This window comes from Antechinus flavipes, chromosome 3 (genome assembly GCF_016432865.1).
Source record: "Antechinus flavipes isolate AdamAnt ecotype Samford, QLD, Australia chromosome 3, AdamAnt_v2, whole genome shotgun sequence".
NCBI lineage: Eukaryota > Metazoa > Chordata > Mammalia > Dasyuromorphia > Dasyuridae > Antechinus > Antechinus flavipes.
This window is the reverse complement of record NC_067400.1, coordinates 87317180-87335951: the sequence shown is the minus strand read 5'-3', so window position 1 is coordinate 87335951 and position 18772 is coordinate 87317180. Positions and strand designations below refer to the sequence as shown.

General features: G+C 34.3%; 1 protein-coding gene across 5 annotated transcripts; it reads left to right on the top strand.

The window, feature by feature from the left end:
- The first annotated feature begins 1651 nt into the window (after window positions 1-1651).
- LACC1 (laccase domain containing 1) lies at window positions 1652-18329 on the top strand. Of its 5 annotated transcripts, none has more exons than XM_051983855.1 (6): window positions 1724-1832; window positions 8701-8879; window positions 9957-10122; window positions 13831-14056; window positions 15180-15359; window positions 17116-18329. In XM_051983855.1, exons 3-5 carry the CDS (start codon window positions 9984-9986, stop codon window positions 15352-15354), a joined length of 540 nt encoding a protein of 179 aa, XP_051839815.1. In that variant the 5' UTR covers window positions 1724-1832; window positions 8701-8879; window positions 9957-9983; the 3' UTR covers window positions 15355-15359; window positions 17116-18329. The 5 variants fall into 5 exon arrangements, with proteins under 5 accessions (XP_051839813.1, XP_051839815.1, XP_051839812.1 ...); XM_051983854.1 differs by lacking the exon at window positions 1724-1832 and adding an exon at window positions 2060-2177; XM_051983851.1 differs by lacking the exon at window positions 1724-1832 and adding an exon at window positions 3386-5120.
- Window positions 18330-18772: the final 443 nt, after the last annotated feature.

The window sequence follows — 18772 nt, the reverse complement described above, 5'->3', positions numbered from 1 at the left end:
TATGTACATACAGTGACTCTGCTATGTGACCTTTAAAATCTTTTTCAATTAATAGTGTTTTATTCCATTTTAAGTTAGCTATACTGATATCAAAAAGGAAATATTTCAATTGATTCAATTAAAATAGCTAATAGCTAACATTTCTATAGTATTTTAAGGTTTGCAAAATGCTTCATACATCTCACCTTATTTTCCCAATAAATCTTGGAGATTAGTATTATTATCATCTTTAATTCATAGATGGAAAGATGGGAAACTGAGGCTCAAAGAAGAAAAAGTTAGGGATACACACACACACACACACACACACACACACACACACACACACATATAATGGGATGTCATGCAATCAATTCTTGGCCCTGTGTTATTTAACATTTTAGCAAGGTCCTGGATGAAAGCAAAGATAGCATGCTCTTCAAGTTTCTGTGATAGCTAGTCAGTATCCAGTCTATAATATGATATGCATAATATATAGCATTATGCATCATAGAACGTCTATATAGATCTATGTATGTTTCTATACCTATGAATATTTCCCAATTAGAATATTGGGTAGACTTTTCTAAGATGATTAATTCAAACAAACATAGACACTTACAGCTAGATTCAAAACATCAGCTTCACAAATAAAATATATTAACTTGTGGTTAAACAATATCTCTGTTTTAAAAAAAAATTTTTTTCCATCCACATTCAGAGAAAGAAATATGGAGACTGAATGCATAATATTACTTCCCTTTTGTGATCTGATTTTTCTTGTACAACATGACAAATATGGAAGTATGCGTACAGGATTGTATATGTGTAATCTGTATCAGATTGCTTGCTGTCTTGGGGAGGGGGGAGGAAAGGGACAAAGGGAGAAAAAAATCTGGAATTTAAAATCTTACAAAGGTGAATGTTGAAAGCTATCTTTACATAGCTTTACAAGTAATTGGAATAAAACACTATTAATTGAAAAAGATTAATTTTCAGATGGTTAGTTTTAAAGGGTTGCAGAGTCACTGTAAGTCCCGGGGTAATATGGCTTCCAAAATGGATGATTCTGGGTTTCCATAGCAACCATTTCCATCATTTCTAGGGTCCATAACAATGGAAGGCGCAGTCCTGCTGGACCATGCACTGACATCTAGTGTATCACTAGGTTTAAAAATTGGGGCCGGTGCCAACCTGCACATTGAGGGGCTCTGCTCAAACTACCTTCGGGGCTTGGTCCCTGACATGTCCATGACGTGTTCGCGACATGAAGTAAGCGCTTTGTTTCACAGACGTTTGGGGATTGGGGAAATTTGACACACGTGGAAACTGAGGCTCATGGAAGCGCAAAAAAAGCACTTACCAGCGCTTACACAGTTAGGGTCTAGACCCCAGGTTGGAAGTCTGGCAACACCACGGTTTCCAAGAAATGGCCGCTGTTTGGGGAATTCAAAAAGCTAGTGAGGATTCAGTCAGCTAGGGAAGAAGGCCGCCCGCTCCCACACCTGAGGGGTGGGCTTTTATAGGCTGGGGAGGGGGAGGGACGGGGGCGGGGGGGAGAAGACCCCAAACTCAACCTCGCTTTCTCTTAGGCCACGGGCGGGGCCGGCCCTCCTTGTTCTCGAGATTTCTTCTTCGCTTCGCTTAGACACCTAGTCTCATTCTCGATAGCGTAGCTCCCCCAGCTTATCCTTCCCCCCTCCCTCCCTAGCCCCATCCTCGTTTTCGCCGAAGCTCCTCCCTCTCTCCCTCCTTCTCCAGCTTCGTTCTCGAGACTTATTCTCTTTCCCAACCCCTGGACCACTCGTCTCGTTCTCGCTCCGGAGCTCCGCGCTCCGACTCCAGCTTCTCAGGTGAGTCCTACTGCCCCACTCCCTCCCCTCCCAGGCCCGGCTTCTTCTACCGCTCTCTTCCTCTAGGTTAATTTTTCCTGCCTCATTCTCGGGGGCTTTTAGCACTAGGCCGCGCTTGGGGGTTGGGGGGGTCTGTTGGGGGAGGGGTGAAGTGAGGGGGCGCTGGGGCCCACCCCGGAAACGCTGCGACATCTCCACCCGGGCGGTCGCACTGCGCAGCTGCAGAGCCGTCTTGTCCGCGTCCCCAGGACGCAGTGGAGCCGATTGCGCAGGTTCTTGCGGGTGTCTCGAGAAGCTCGCCTGGGGGATTCTGTAGGGAGGACCCCTATCGCACGTCCTGGGGCTGTAAGTATGGGGGGTCCGTGGGTGCTGATCCAGTAATAATGGAGAATTTCCATGAACCCCACTAATGGGGGGCTGCTGCGAATCCTGAGGACGATGGCCTGTCAGCCCTATTGCGGCTTCTGCGAGAGCCAGCCCCACCCATAGTAGGCCTGCGGGGTGGGGGTGGGGTGGGGGAAGGAGCTTAAAAATTGGAATTGCCTGGTTTTCGATGCCAGTAATTCGGATGGAGGAGTTCAAGTTCAAGGTCAGGCTACCTTAGCTCCGACCTAATGATCAGAAACCTCTAGATTGGCGAAGTATAATAGACTATCTGTAACAATATGTAATCTGTAATGGCTATATCGCCTTAATAATGTTCTATAATATTGAATAATATCCTATAATTAATATTCCCTTATATTATGTTAATAATATAATAATATTCTATAATATATATTTACATAGAGCTATAGGTATATACTCATCGATGTGGCTCTATGTATACATTATATGTATAGCTATGTATTCATACGTAGATATAGATCTCAGTGTATAAATACTTCGACATAGAATAGATCTATATCTGCATCCATATTTATATATGTATCTATTTCTGGGTATATATACATAGACATGGGCTAGAATAATATCTATATGTAGATATAGCTCTGCGTAGTTGTGTAAATTCCATTGAGCTATATATTTTGGGGATATGTAAGACCAGTCGCAGTTTAAGAACAATAAAAAAGGAGGGGGAGGGGAAGGAAACTGAGATCGCCATTGATTCCTTGATGCTGTAGGAAAAGGAAAAATGCAGCAGAAGGCAGCAGCACTGGCTTTGAGATTTGGAGGAACAAATCACTGTGCCCATTCTTCTTCTTCCACCTTTCTCCCGTTTGTATTTGGTTAAATCTATTAAAAATTAGCACTAGGGGTGTTTTTAGATAAAGAATGAAAAGTATAAATTTTAAGAACATTAGAAAATAATCAGCGCTGGGGAGTATTAGGTGGGGAGAGATGTTGAAAAGGGCATAGCAGCATGGAGTCTAAGGAAAAAAACTAGGGGCGGTCTGGTATTGTGGCTTGAGCCTTCAATAAATGCCTTGTTAGTGGTTGAAGGAAGAAGAGGGCGTTAGTATGTTTTTTTTATTTTTATTTTTTTATTTTTATTTTTTTTTTTTTTTATTAAATGTTTGTTGTATTGCTATGTAGCTGTACAATTCTCTCTATAGAAAACAAAAAATATTTCCTTATTAGCTATTGTCCTTTTAAAGAAAGATAATAGGCCACAGAGATGAAAAGACTTGGGTTCAGCTTCTAAAACTTACACTTACTAACTGGGTGATATGGAATAAACCTGTTCACCATTTTGGGTTTCATTTTTCTCATTTGTAATATGAACATAATGGCACACCTATCTCACTGGTTTTCTATGAAGATCAAATGAGAAGATCATATGTAAAGCACTTTGCAAAACTTTAACCCCCTGTCGGCTATTATTATTATGGTGAAGCTGCTTTATGAACTAGTGATTTCATTGAAGTTTAATTAATGCATGCTGTTAATACAACTGGTTGGTACAGTTGGATAGAGCACTAGACTTGGAATCAAGAAAACTCCTTTTTTTGTGTTCAAATCCAGCTTCTGACACTTGCTGTGTGACCCTGCAGAAGTCACTTAATTGTCTGTCTCAGTCCCTATGTAAAAAAAATGATCTAGAGACGAATATGGCAAACTATTCTGATATCCCTGACAGAAAGCGCCCCCCCCCCCAAAAAAAAAAAAAAAAAAAAGGATCACAGAGTTGGATGCAACTGAAATGGCTTAATTGCCACATATAACTTTTGATTTACAAAGCTCTTTATTATTTTATCTTATTTGATCTATATTGCAACCCTCTGGAGTCCATATTTAAAATATTGTTTTGTTCATGTCAAAGATAAGGAAACTGAATCAGTGAAATTAAAATGATTAGTAAATGACAAAATTGGAACCTGGTTCCAGGCAAGAATTTCACATCAAGGAATATGATGTTATGTTTCATTCTTATCAGTTTTTAAAATATTGCCTAAGCTAACTAGGTATAGTGGAAAAAAAAAAAAGAAGTTATCTTAGGACTCTTCCTTAATTATTTTTAATTCTTCTATTGTAAAACACTGCTTAATAAAAATATTTGTGCTTCAAAGACATACAAAATTTTTACGTGGAAAATAAGGAAGACATCATTGGTCATATTATTTGATAGATTTTTGATATGGAAATCTAATTTTTAAAATGAAATATGACACATTTTTATTGTAACCATAGAGAAAAGGTGATATAATTTATATGTTGATATTATATTTTTCTTTATAGGCAGTTTATTTGGTGCAGGATTCTTTTTGAGGAGCTTTGTACAGTTCTCGGGTATGGCAGAAGCAGTATTGATCGATTTCTTTGGTTTGAAATTGAACTCTCAGAGTAATTGTGTGCTACTAAAAACATTGAAAGCTGTGCAAAACCTCCATGCCACAAATACCAAATTCCTTTGCATAATGCATTGCCATAATCTCAGATGTGAAAATAATGGTGAACATGATGATAATAAAAATGAATTGATTAATAGTTTACCAATCTTTCCAGTGGGTTTTGAGGTTATAAGTAATTCCAGTATGGCTGCTATCTTATATATAATTAAGCAAAAACTTGATGAAAAAAATTTGACTAGCATTAAAATAATGACAACACTGCAGAGGAAAGCACTAATGAAAGTTTTTATTCATCAACTCTTCACTGATGTTTACCATTTTGAGTTTGAAGACTTACTACTAGATTTGGGAGAAAGTCATATAAAAGAATCTATTGAAATAAATACTATTACAAACCAAGAATTAGAAGAAATCCAGAATGATATCAAAACATATTTGAGAAGTCTACCAGGACTGAAGGGGGAGCTCACCATTCTCACATCTTCCTTTATCCCAGGTATTTTAAGCTATATCCATTTATTTTTCAAGTATGCATATAGTCAACTCTTTAGGCACTCATCTAACCTGTTTCACTCTCCTCTACTTGATTTCATCTCTTTTTCATGATTTATTAGTGTGTGTGACACACACACACTCACACACCATACAACCACACACATATATAATCTTCATTGATATTCATTCACTAAGTTATTCAGCATCACCAAAAAAAGCATCTCTGTGTTTGGTTTCATTGGTAGAGGGAATACTCAGATCAAAAAAAGAATGATAATATACTTTAGAAAAAGTGAGAATTTTCTGAACATCTTTTATCTCTTGTGTACTGACACAGCCACCATTTTAGTTCGGCTCTTCTCATCTACAGCTTTGGTTATTGCAAGAACTTCCTGATTGGTCTCCCAGCCTCAAATCTCTCCCGTTTTCAATCCATTTTTCACATCCTGTCATAGTGATTTTTTTCCTCCAAAAATAAAGCATTATACTTTCTAGCAGTTATTCAAGCAAAACAAATTCCCACATAGGCTATGTCCAAGTATCTGTGTCTCATTTTCCATCTGGAGTCTTATGGCCTTTATATCAGAAAGTAAGTACGCAATTGGTCATCTGGAATTATGCTTGGTCATTGCATTAAAAGTGATTTTCCTAAAGAGTTAGTATGATTATGTCACTTCTCTACTGAATATATCTCTGTGTTTCTCTCTTGCTTCTAGTGTAAAATATAAAATCATGTGGCACTTAAGGCCCTTCATAATCTGCTCCTAATCTACCTGTCTAGCTTTATTTTGCTTTATTCCTTTTCCCATAATCTTTGGTTGATCCACTTTTAGATATTCTTCATCCTGTCTCCGCTTTTGTGCTGGCTTCCTCATTCCTGGAATTTACTCTCCTTTCATCACTTGTTAGAATCTCTTGTTTTCTTCAAGTCTTGGTTAAAATTAATCATCACTTGAAGCTATTCCTGCTCTATTCTCTAGCCCTCTCCCTCTCCAAAGTACTTTGTATAGCTTTTGTATATATTCTCTAGTTACTGTAGATCAAAAGATCATAGATTTAAAGTTGAAAGGGAGTTATAGACCATATAGTACAATATCCTTTCTCCCCCCCCCCTTATTTTAATAATAAGGAACTGAGCCTGAGAGGATTCAATCATCCAGCTCACTTTTCACTGTATAATTATCTGTTTTTATCTTTATATTCCTAGTGATGGACATGTGTTTGGCATGTAAATTCTTATTGATTACTGATAGCTTGACTATGCAATTGTATGTACAGTTTTATCATAATCTTCCTAGCAAGCAAATCATCATAAGCCATATTGACATTTTACAAATGGAAAGTTTATGTCATTGACAAGCATAGAAATAATTTGGCCTATTGATAATTTTGCTACTATAGCAAGATATGATAGTTAACATACATGAGAATAAATATAGCCTACTTGTTAAGATTTCATAACTCTTTCATACCAGAACACTTTTCTGGGTATATTCACTTTTATGGTTTTTTTTCCCTAGAATTTAAATCATTTATTTGATAAAGATGGTAACCTTATTAGTAGATGAATAACAGTTAGCATTCACTTTTTTTTTTTTTTTTTGGTTGAGGCACTTGGGGTTAAGTGACTTGCCCAGGGTCACACAGCTAGGAGGGTATTGATCTCTCTATCTATCTATGAGGGTGTCTTTCAGAGGCCAGATTTGAACTCAGGTCCTCCTGACTTCAGAGCCTGCAATACATTTGGATCACTGACTTTGTGAGATCTTTTTTTTTTTTAAGTTATAACAGCCTTTAAAACTAAATTTCTCAATAAATTGACCTTAAAATCAGATTAGTGAAGTGCTTTTATACAAAATGATAAATACAAATATTCAAGATCAATGAAGCATTCATTAATTTTGCTCTCATTAAATTGATCATTTTAAGAGATCAAAACGAGTTTTTATATTTTAATAAATAAAATATTTTCAATTTCTGTTTTTATATTTATTTTGTAATGTATATAAAAATACTTCTGTAATTTATAAACAAGTACATATACATATGCTGGGGGCACATATGTAATTTTTTTTGAACTGATATAATAGTATCAAAAAAGCTTGATACTAGTTTAAAATATTATCTGACAATTGTTTGCTTCTGTAGAACATAGTATAAAGCAGTTTCCATGTAAAAGATATAACCACATTTGTCTGCATCAGCATATCACATCTAGTTTGGGTAAAGTCAATATCACTCTTGATTTAGCTGGAGAATAGTTAGTTGGTCAAAATACAAGGGGAAAGGAGACAAAGAATTTTTATCATATTTGGGAGTAGATACTGTTCTCTCTCTGGTTTGAAGGAGAAAATAAGTATCACTAAGGTAAGGATCCCTAACTATGAGACTCTTGGCTAACAAGGACATAGAAATAAAACCTATTGTTATTAAACGTGTTAAGTTTTGTTTCCTTTTTATTGACATGCTTGTCTCATGACATCAGCTATGAAGTCCATGCTGTTGATGAGGTTATTGTGGGATCCAGATTTTAAGTTGGAAATACCCTACTTGTCCAACTTCCTTTTCATCGATGACACTGAGGTCTAAAGAGAATTGTTAATTGACTTGTCCATAGTCCCTGATAAGTGACTCCACTAGGTAGTATGATTATCAAGTTTAGGTGTCTTTGTAGCATACCATGCTGCTTAAGTCAAAATCCAAAAGAATATTTGTTCTGTGGTCTAAGATATATTTTTATTCACTATTATTTAATGTTACCCTACCTTTCATAACTTATTGCAAAAAATAAATAAACTACTATGTGCTCTGATTGTGATGAAGCATATTTTGCTCTCCTGGTGTTGGCTTTGCTTATACTGTTTCTTATTCCTAAAATATCCTTCTTACTCTTCTGTAACTTGTGAATTCTTACCCATTCTTTAAATCCAGTTTGGATGCTCACTCTTTTAAGAAGCTTCTAATACCTTTGGTGACAATCTTTCCTTTTGGATCATAATAATATTACATAATATTTGCCTTATCTCCCTAATAGACTATGTTTCATGTGAAGAGAAACATGGAGTATGTGAATCAAGGAGCTAGAAACTAAAGAAGAATTAGATGAATTTGGAAAAATAAGAACCCAGCAAGAAAAAAACATTATATTATCCACTTCTCTGACTTGGCTTTAGGAAAATTACTACACTGCATAAACATGAGCTCTTTTTAGAAGTATCTGGGCTCTCATCCCTGTGAATTAGGTAGCACTCACATCTCAGTTCCTTATTCTAACACTATTCTCTATTCCATCTGTTATTGGAGTAGGGGCACAGGATCTGAATTTCCATTGTTTGGGTCTCTATTCTACAAAATTGGCTTGGCAGAAACTATTATAACTGGCCCGTTTAGCCAGTTACTACAAGATGTGTAAATTACTTTCAGAGATTGCCAGTATGAATCATGATTGGCAGCATAGTAAAAGAATCCTTGCTAATATCTTGATTACTGCCTCTTATCAATATCATCTAACAGGAGCATTGTAAAATGTTAGTTTTTGTGCATGGAATTTATTTTGAATCTTTTACTCAATTTTTCATCAGATATTTTCATACATGGCTTCACTACCAGGACAGGTGGGATATCTTACATACCCACTCTCAGTTCTTGCAACCTCTTCAGTAGTACTAAGCGTAGAGATCCCAAGGCTGTCGTTCAAGAAAATCTGCGAAGATTGGCTCAAGCGGCAGGCTTTGACCCTGAAAAATTTCACCGTATAAAGGTATTTTGTTGCTTCATGGATGAGAAAATCAAAGTATAATTATTTGACCATGTGACGTTTGATTAGGCTACTTTTTGCTTCAGCTTTTCCACCTCTAGTATAAGGATACTTTTGATTTTCTTCAGCAGACATCTTAGACCTCATAGATAGGTTATGTATTATTTATCTGCCCCTTAAAGTGCCTTCTAAAAGTATTATGGTACCATTACTGGTTGCTGTAGGACCTGATCCTCCTGGTATATAGCTTCACTGATGAATCTTTTTGATTTATGAGTGTGTGAATATGGTTAAGAGAGGCTATTCAAGTAGCATGAGAAGCAAACAGAATTGTTATTTTTAATCTTTTTTCCTGACAAAGCCTGTGTCCCTAGAAAGGAAGAGAAACAAGCTTGTCTGAAGTACCTACTATGTGCCAAGCATGTACTAAGTGCTTTAAAAGTGTTATCTCATTTGATCCTCACAACAGGTCTGCCAAACAGTCAACCAGGTTAAGTGACTTACCCAGGGTCATATATCCAAGTTTTCAGAAGCTGAATTTGAGCTCATTTCTTCCTGACTCCAAGCACTCCATCTATTCATTGTTCCACCTAGTTTCTTCATTTTGAACTTTATACTTTGGGACTTACTGATTTTCTAATATTCTTTTAAGATTTATGGAGATTTTCTTTTTTTTTTCTTTTTTTTTTTTTTTCTTTTTTAGTTTTTACATGTATCTATATCAGATTGATTGCTGTCTTGGGAAGGGAGAAAAAATTGAAATCAAAATAGTCTAAAAATAAATGTTGGAAAAAAAAGGAAAAAAAATAAATGTTGAAAACTAATATTTTTTAAAGGAGTTTCAAAAATTCTATTGTTTTTATATTTTTAAATTGAGATGTGATAATTTGTTGGTCCAAGGATACCTAATATTTATCATCTGTAGGAGTGAGACATACATTATAGACTTAACAGTTTAATAATAATTTTTAAGATGATAATGTAGTTATATAGTATAATCATTTTATACAACTTTATTAATGAATTTCTTTTTAAAATTTTTTTTTCCTTATTTTCCTTAAATCTTTACTTTTTTATTAGACTGATCATGCTAATGGTGTCTGGATAATGGGTAGAAAAGAGCCTGATTCTTATGATGGACTAACAACCAACCAAAGAGGTGTTACCATAGCAGCTCTTGGTGCAGACTGTATACCTTTGATTTTTGCGGATCCTGTTAAAAAAGCATGTGGTGTCGCTCATTCAGGTAACTAGATTTTATTATTTCAACTCTTAGCTCCTTTTATATAGAGTATTTAAGATTTTATGGATATTGGACAGTTGCTTTTGACATATATTGAGATAGGAGAAGACGCTTAAACCTAAGGTTAAATAATTTAAAATCTAAAAAGCAATTTCTTAATACCAAGGATCACTTGGGGAAATTGGGGAAAATTCTTGGAGGTTTCTTAGAACAGTATGTAGATTCTTATTTGAGTATGGTCTTCATTCAATCAGTAATCCTGTTTTAAGTACCTGCTATATGCCAAGACCTGAGCTCAAAGCTAGGATTATAAATAAAATAATTCCAACAATCCCTATTCACATGGAGCTTACATTCCAACAATCCCTACTCATAAGGAACTTACATTCTAATATGTGAGACAGCAAGACACATTTAAGTATTTACAAAATAAATATAAAGAGAATAAATTAAGTAGTTAAATAAAAGATGGTTGGAGTGAAAGGGAATAAGTGATTGAAAGCAGCAGGATAGGTTTCAGGTACTTGAAGAGCATCTTGAAGGAAAAGAAAAATTCTTGGAAGTGGAGGGGAGTAGAAAGAGTATTCCAGGCATAGAAAACAGCAAGTACAAAAGCACAGAAAAAGAAAGAGAAAGCCAGGGCAAGTCACTTGGGGCTCTAGGCCTTACAGTACTGAGAAAATAAAAGCATTTTAGAATGCTTCTCACCTGCTTATAACAGTAGCATTTCATAGTTTGTAGCCAGGTTTGCTAAATAGAGAATTTTGCTGGGGAAGATGAGTTTACTCTCTTTCTTATTTGCTGATATAAAATTTGGATCCTATTTGTTGCTTCAGCAGTTTAAATGCAGATCAATTCAACAAGTATTAAGTAGTTTCTATCAAGACACTTTTCTTAATGCTAAAAATACAAAGACAAAAACAATATCTACACTCTACTGAAAATTCTTGAGATTTTAAAATATTTAAGATGTAGATCACATAGAAAGAAATAATACACATCCATTTGTACAGTGTCCTTGAAAGTAAAGTCCTTTTCATAGCTATGGAACTGATCCAATTCTTTAAAAGGAAGAAAAGAGATTTAGCCATGAAATATAAAAGAAGCCAGTGGTTTTTTTTTTTTTTTTTAAGAATTTTAAAAGTAGAGTCATAATTAGGACATAGATTTATTGTCTAGGAAATTCACATTAAAAAAACCCAAATCTTAGGTAGTTAGTACTCCAGCTATCCTCAAGAGTAGACCAAAGCACATTATCTATGGGCTTCTGCTAAACTAAACTTTGTTTTTGAAAAATAAATAGTTTCAATGATGAAATAATAATCAAAGGACTTATGAAGACTCCCTGCATTTTCAGAAAATTGTAAATTGGCAAGAAAAGCACAAATTCAGGTCCCTTATTTACATGTTCTATTTTGAAAATAACTTACAATATCTTCCTTATATTTCTACATTTTGAAGCCTCAATTTACCATATGTAGTTTACAAGGTATGCTTTCATGAAATTAGAGACAATGTAGATAATGACTCCTGACAATGTATATAGTAAGCACACAATCTGGATCTAAAGATACAGACTGTAGGAATCGCTGTGTAATAAAATTATATTTTCTGCAACTCTTAGGGTTAGGGTGAGTAAGACTTTGAAATATAGTTAGGAATGAAACTATAGCTGATACTTTTTTTTATCATTAGTTATCTTTTGGTTGTTCTCATAAGCAGTTATGTGAACTGAGAGCATTTTTTAAATGTGGGGGAAAAGTTTACTTAAAAAAAGATTGAAGAGAGAACTAGAAAAATTTTAAACATGATTAAAACATGACTTATATGAGAGCAGCAAGGTCTTGCAGTGGATAGAGTGCTGGGCCTGATTGAGTTCATATCTGGCCTTAGACTCTTATTATATCTGTGTGACCCTTAACAAGTCACTTAATCTTATTTGCCTCAGTTTCCTCATCTGTGAAATGAGCTGGAGAAGAAAAATGACAAACTATTGTATTATCTTTGCCAAGAAAGTCCCACATGGTGTCATGAAGAGTTGGTTACTATTAAAACTACTGAACAGCAGCAACCATGTTAGTTGACAAGCAAAAGCAATTAGTGGACATTATAGACTTCAGTACTGAGCTACCATCTTAGTATATTTTTTGAGGCGGCATCCACCTAGAATAAGGAAGTGTGATAAATTGGAATTAAAACTAGAGCTAAATACAAATAGCATGAGAACTAGACAATATATATAATTGCTTCTAAATTTTCTTTGTTCTTTCTGGGTGATCATCTGTTTTCTGGGTGATCATTAATGGTGATCATCTGTTTTCAATGTACTATGGTAAATAGACTATAATTATAGTATTGCTACAGTACCTAATTTCTGTCGAATCAACATTTTCAATGAATTGATAAAAGATAATAGCTTCTTGTAGTTGAGTCTACATATCTAGCATGCAGCATGTTTATAAAATTGAACTTTATTTCTTTTTGCATTGTATAAAAAAGAGGCAGCATGTAAGTGGGGAGAAAACTGACTTTGAAGCCAGTAAAATTGGCCAAAATATTGACTGCATGGTCCTGGACAAGTGTCACTTACCCCCTTTCTCCCGCCCCTACCCCCCCAAACTTTAGACCAAGCGTTGACCTGTTTTTATAAGGCTTAGTAAAAACTAAGAATTGTTTTTACATTTTTAAGTACAAGAAAAGGTTATTTAAGCACAGGAATTGTGAATCTGTATTTTCATGGGTAAGAGGAGCTTTCTCATTTGTGATTTTCCTTTAAGGAATCACAGGTCAATTCCTAACCCATTTTCTATTGTATAAAACCCTGCCTTATGAAGTTGTGTTCTTCTCTCTTAGACTCTATGGACTGGAAGGGACCTCTAAGATCACCCAGTTAATTGTGTTGTCTCTAGGTAAAACTCCAACTATAATTCCTAACATACTGAGGTGCACATATTTGGCATGTATTAAACATCAACTGAGGTCCTGGCTACCCAGATTATTCTTATTGTCAGGAATCGGGAATCTGTAATATGTCAAAATTTATTTCAACATTAACCAGCACATATAATTAACCTTTTAAACATTCTAATACTATTCTTTCTCTTTTCTTTGTTCAGTTCTTCCTAATCAATTCTAAATAGGAAATAATTATCTTATATTTTTTAAGAACCATCAAATCATTCCATTCTTAATGATAACATATGTGTTTATTTGACTCATTTTGCTCTCAGATACTGAAAGGAGTTCAAGGTCTAGTGCATTCTACCAAAGAAAGGCATTGACTGTAGGCCTGGCTACAGACTGTGTCCAATAATGAGCCTAGCTAAATTTGGAGAGGCCAGTTACCGCAAAGCTGGCCATAGCTTTTTATGAAGAACTTCTGAGATGTAGAAGGGTTTCTAGCTGCATTGGTTGATGAAATCAGTGATCTTCAAAGTCATCAAGTGTGAATATTTGTTTTTGTTTTTCCTCCCCTTGAATCTTGTCACATTTCTGTCCTTAAAGTTATGGTCCAATAAAGATTCTGCAGAGTTCAGAATACTACTTTCATCATTTTTATGTATTATAGTCATATTGTTAAATTGGAATGTGATAGCTTTTCTAAGAACTAGCACTATGGAATTGATTCAGTATTTCAGTAACAAGAGAAATATTGTTTAAACCATATCCAGCACATCCAAATTTTGACTTGTTTTCCTTTTTCTTGTCTAGGATGGAAGGGTACTTTGTTAGGAGTTGCTATGGCTACTGTCAATGCTATGGTAGCGGAATATGGCTGTCGCCTGGAAGATATTCGTGTTGTAATGGGCCCTTCAGTAGGACCTTGTTGTTTTACTCTTCCGAGAGAATCAGCACAGGCTTTTTATAATCTTGATCCTCAATGTGTAAGACTAATTGATTCACCAAATCCCTACGTTGATCTGCGTAGAGCCACTAGGTAAGTTTGATTTCTTTCCTGTAGAACATGAAATGCCTTTTCATTTTATGACCAAAATGGTAGCCATGAGACATTCAGGATGCAGACATCCACTAGCTGAGAACTCACGTCAAAAATCTAGATAAAACATGAAACCTGTTGTTCCCAGATTTTGCAAACCTCTTGGGTTGAAATGCAAAAAAGAAATATTTGGTATGTAACTTAATCTTTTTTTAAGCTCTAGATAGACAGATCAGAATTTAGTTTTAATCCTAGGTAACACAGGCTAAGTTTCCCAAGGATGTTGAAATATTAAGCTGATTGCTATTTATGCCATAAATATGCCCATAACCAGAAAACACTTTTATTATCAAAATTGTTTTTTAAATAGGTTGATATGAAATCTAGTGCTTTTAAAGATATTTTTATGGAGCCTTGCTATTTGAATTCTATTAATAATATCTTTAAAAAGCGGAGTATGATTTGCATATAGCATTGATCTGTCTGTGTTTGATTCTGTTCTTTTGCTTCCAGAAGCAGAGTTATGTGTAAAGAATTGTTACTTTTTGTATACAAACATAAAAATACAACTTATTTCTACACATGGCTTTAAGAAGCAATTTAACTATTTTATAACTTTATGTATTTTACTACTTTGCTAACTAATTTTTTATATTTAAAAAATTCTTTCAGAGAAAGTGGGGGTGGGGGTGGGGGTGGCGGAAGAGATCCATATGATTTTTAAAACAATTCTAAAATGTTTGATCCAGCCTAATGCTATGATTGAATTAAGTAAGCTTTGAATAAAAATACCTTTAAATTTGCTTTAGAAGTATCTCTTTCCAAACCTTTTTATTGTTTGCAAATTTTTGTACTAAAATCAAGATTACAGAGTATAATATTATTGTCTCATGAATTAAGGATATAGCCCCCACTTGGCAGATAGTCTAGGTATCATAATTGAAATTAATTAATTTTCTTGGTAGTTTGTAGACCTTTACTAGAATTGCTTTTTTTTTTTTTTTAACCAAAAATCAACCTCCTCTTCCTATCTAAAATAATGTCTTATACATTTTATTCTGTTATTTGGTTATTAATGTTCAAATTGTTGATGCTTTTCTTTGTTTTTGTTTTTTATTTTAAGGATTCTTTTAGAACGGGGAGGAATTCTTCCTCAGAATATTCAAGGTGATTTTAAATCTGATCAGAATCAAAATCTTGACCTTTGTACATCCTGTCATCCTGAGATGTTCTTCTCTCATGTCCGGGATGGCATTAATTTTGGGTCACAAATGGGCTTCATATTAATTAGAGAGTAAATATGGTAAGTTCTTCTTTCTATCAAACCTGATTAGAAAACATTAAGAGACTCTTTGTGAATTGAGGGTTTCCATGATAGATTAAATCCCTAAAAATTGCATAAGAAATTTCCTTTTATACTTGTGGAATATGCAAAATTTTATTTTGAATTTGCTTCAATAATAGGAAGATCATATTGACAGCAGTATTCATTATTTTCTCCAAGATGGTTTTTCTTAAAAGACAGCTACCTTTTTTCATGATTAATAAATTTTAACAACAATAGTAATAATAACTCACATTTCTGTCGAGCTTTAGGGTTTCCAGAATCACTTCCCTCGTTACCATTCTTTGAGTAGCTTGCCTAGTGCAAGTGTTGTTATGCACAGATGTTAACTACAGATTCCTGCTCACACAGTTTACATTCCTTAAAAGGCACAATTCAGATTCAGGTCTTTCCTGGTGATGCTCTGGCTTTATTTCTACCTGTGGGACCTTAGGCAGATCAGTATCCTCCGTAGATCTCAATTTCTTCATCTCTAAAGAAAAGAGGTTGGACTAGATGACCTCCAAGGTGTCCCATACAGCTCTCACTGAAACACCATACCTCATCTCTCCCACACCTAGGAAAGAGTCCTCAAGAATTATTTGTAAAACTTAACTTGTATTTTCTGGATGTTGGCCTCTTATTCTTGTTTCTTTAAATGTACTGTGTATCTTTTTAATGCATTAATTTTTTTTTTTAAGACAAAAAAAAATATGTAAAGATAAAAGGTGTTAAAAACTTGACTGGTAAGAAAATAATTGATATAGTGGGAAAAGCACTGACCCAAGAATCTGAAGCCTGAGTTTTAACCTAGACTGTTCTGTCACCATTGTGCTTCTTTGACAAGTATCTGAACAATTCTGAAGCCTTGCTTATCTCATTTGCAAATAAAATGAAAGGCTATTTTGGGTGATACCTAAGGTCCTATATGGCTATAAGCCTTTGATTCTTGGAACTAATCATCAGCGAGATTTTGAAGAGCAAATATAGCACTGAAAACAAAGAAATTTGCTCCACTAAACATTTTTTCCATAGTCTGACAATTAAGATTTCTTACAGTTTTAATGTTGTAAAAAATTTATATTTACATATTAATAATGGATCACTTAATTTACTTGGGGTGTGTACTACTGAATGTATTATGCTATTACATTAATTGTTGATATCAAGTATAATTCATTGAGACTGTAAATTTCTCAGGTTTTTTGAGTGTTCATTTATTTTTCTGTTTGCCATTTGAAAGAATAATCTTTGAAGAATTTTTCATTAAAATACTAGATTGGCTGTTATGTAGACTAAGTTGGTAGCTAACTAGATTTACATTAACTGTTTGGAGATAATATTTTAAAAATCAATTTGATTTTTAAAGTTAGTTAGATCTGTTGGAGGAATATGTTCAAACTCACAGAAATGTTTCATCATTTTGACTGCATTGATATTTGTTCTCCAACGAATAGCAAATTCCAGTGAATAGCATTCCATTCTTGTTCGATCACTCCTATATTTTCAGTTGTGAAACAAAAAATAATAACCATGATGAATATGCATCAATATTTTCCCCCACAGTAACTTTTAACAATGTGGATATTTTGATATGCTAACTATTTGTTTTTCCTCTTTTTAATGAGCCATGTAAATACTTAATAGATACAAACTGTCAGAAATTATGGTGGAATGTTTTCCTTAATTTAAAAAAAAAACTCTTTTTTAAATGTTTGATCACATTGTTTTACAGATACAGGCCTGAATGCTTGCCTGGATTGTTTTTTGGCCGCCTGTAAGACCGATTGCAGTATTCCAGTGGTCCTGGGATCTCATCAATGTGAATATTCTTTCCAGTGATATAGATTATAACCCCTTCATGCCTATTCTTCTTGGGGTTTTAATCCTTATATTCCCATAAATTTATGATGAGGCACCTGATAGATGTTCTTCTGGGTATTATATAGATAACCGTATAGCATGTAGACTATCCATTAGTTATCCCTCCTTTTTGCCATGCCAATTTTTTTTCAGTATATATATATACTTCTCTGAGAATTCCTGCATTCCCTTTCTCTTGTATAATTCCTTATTTGTGAAGTGTTAGATTGCCTTTGCACGCCAGGTCCTTCTCCATTTCTCTTTTCCTTGTATGATGCTCTATTGTAATTCCTTGGAGAATATAGCATTTCGTAACTCATAACCTTATACATAACCAGAAAATGAACTTTTTTGTTGCAGAAAGAAATTTGGGGTCATTTAAAAAAACTTGGCTGTTTCCCAAAGGAAATCTAGCCCTGACCTCCCCTCATTCTGTTCAGTTCTGGGCCCAAGTCATTTTCTATTTGTAGTGTTTGTCCAGGGTATATATTGAGGAAGATTCTCTCTAGGTTGTCATCCAACTTCATCTCATGATTTAGATAATAGGCCTTCATTTGAGTTATTCCTCTATTGATTGTTATAACATATTCTTTTAAGTGATTATGGCTTTTATGTAGGAGGCTTTGTCATGTTCTACTATTTGATTCACCCAGCCCTATGTAATCTCCAAATGAGCATCTCCAGAAACTAATCATCTGTAGAGAATCCATCTACATCTTTGACTCTGTTAGATCTCCTCTATGACAATTAGTATATTTGTCAAGAACAGGTTTTTCCGTGTTTTATGACTCATCTGATATTTATAAGAGTTGTTGACAAAATTATCTCTTACATCTTATGTATATTTATCTTATGTATGTAAGGGAAATAAATTGTTTGTTGGAAGAGTCTTTAAGGTACTGTTTGCTTATTGGAATTAAATGTGTTAACTGTATTAAATGTTTATACTCAAGATAGTAAATTCAGTGGAATCTTGTATTCTCTTTATCTTTTAGTCAATTGTGATAATGTAAATGTTTCCTGTGGAATATTATTTGTTAAACAAAATAATAAATAAATAAATAAATAAACAAACAAACAAACAAACTAGTACTGTTCCTTTCGCAATGAATGTGATATATTTTTATCATAAAAATTTTCTTTAGATGGGGATAGTAGACTGTAGATCAATAGTTAATGATATTTACTTGACATTATTTTATGTATTGGGGGAGAAGTAATAATAAGGTTCTGGTTTCATCCATAAATGTCCTTGGAATGACTTTGCTTTTTTGGGTCTTCTGTCTAGAAGAAAAAGCTTAGCTTTTTGATTTTACCTAAGTTAGATGGTTGAAAAATAAATTTGCTTTTACAAGAACTGTTATGAAGTCAATATGATCTAAAGTATGAAAAAAGAAAAAAATATAAGAAAATCGGTGAGAGCTCTTATTAATTGCTTGCTGTGCATAGATCCCTGTGCTAAGTGCTAGGGATACAGATAGAAGAGCTAGATAGATATTTGCTGCTTTCTGAGAACTCACCTTCTAATA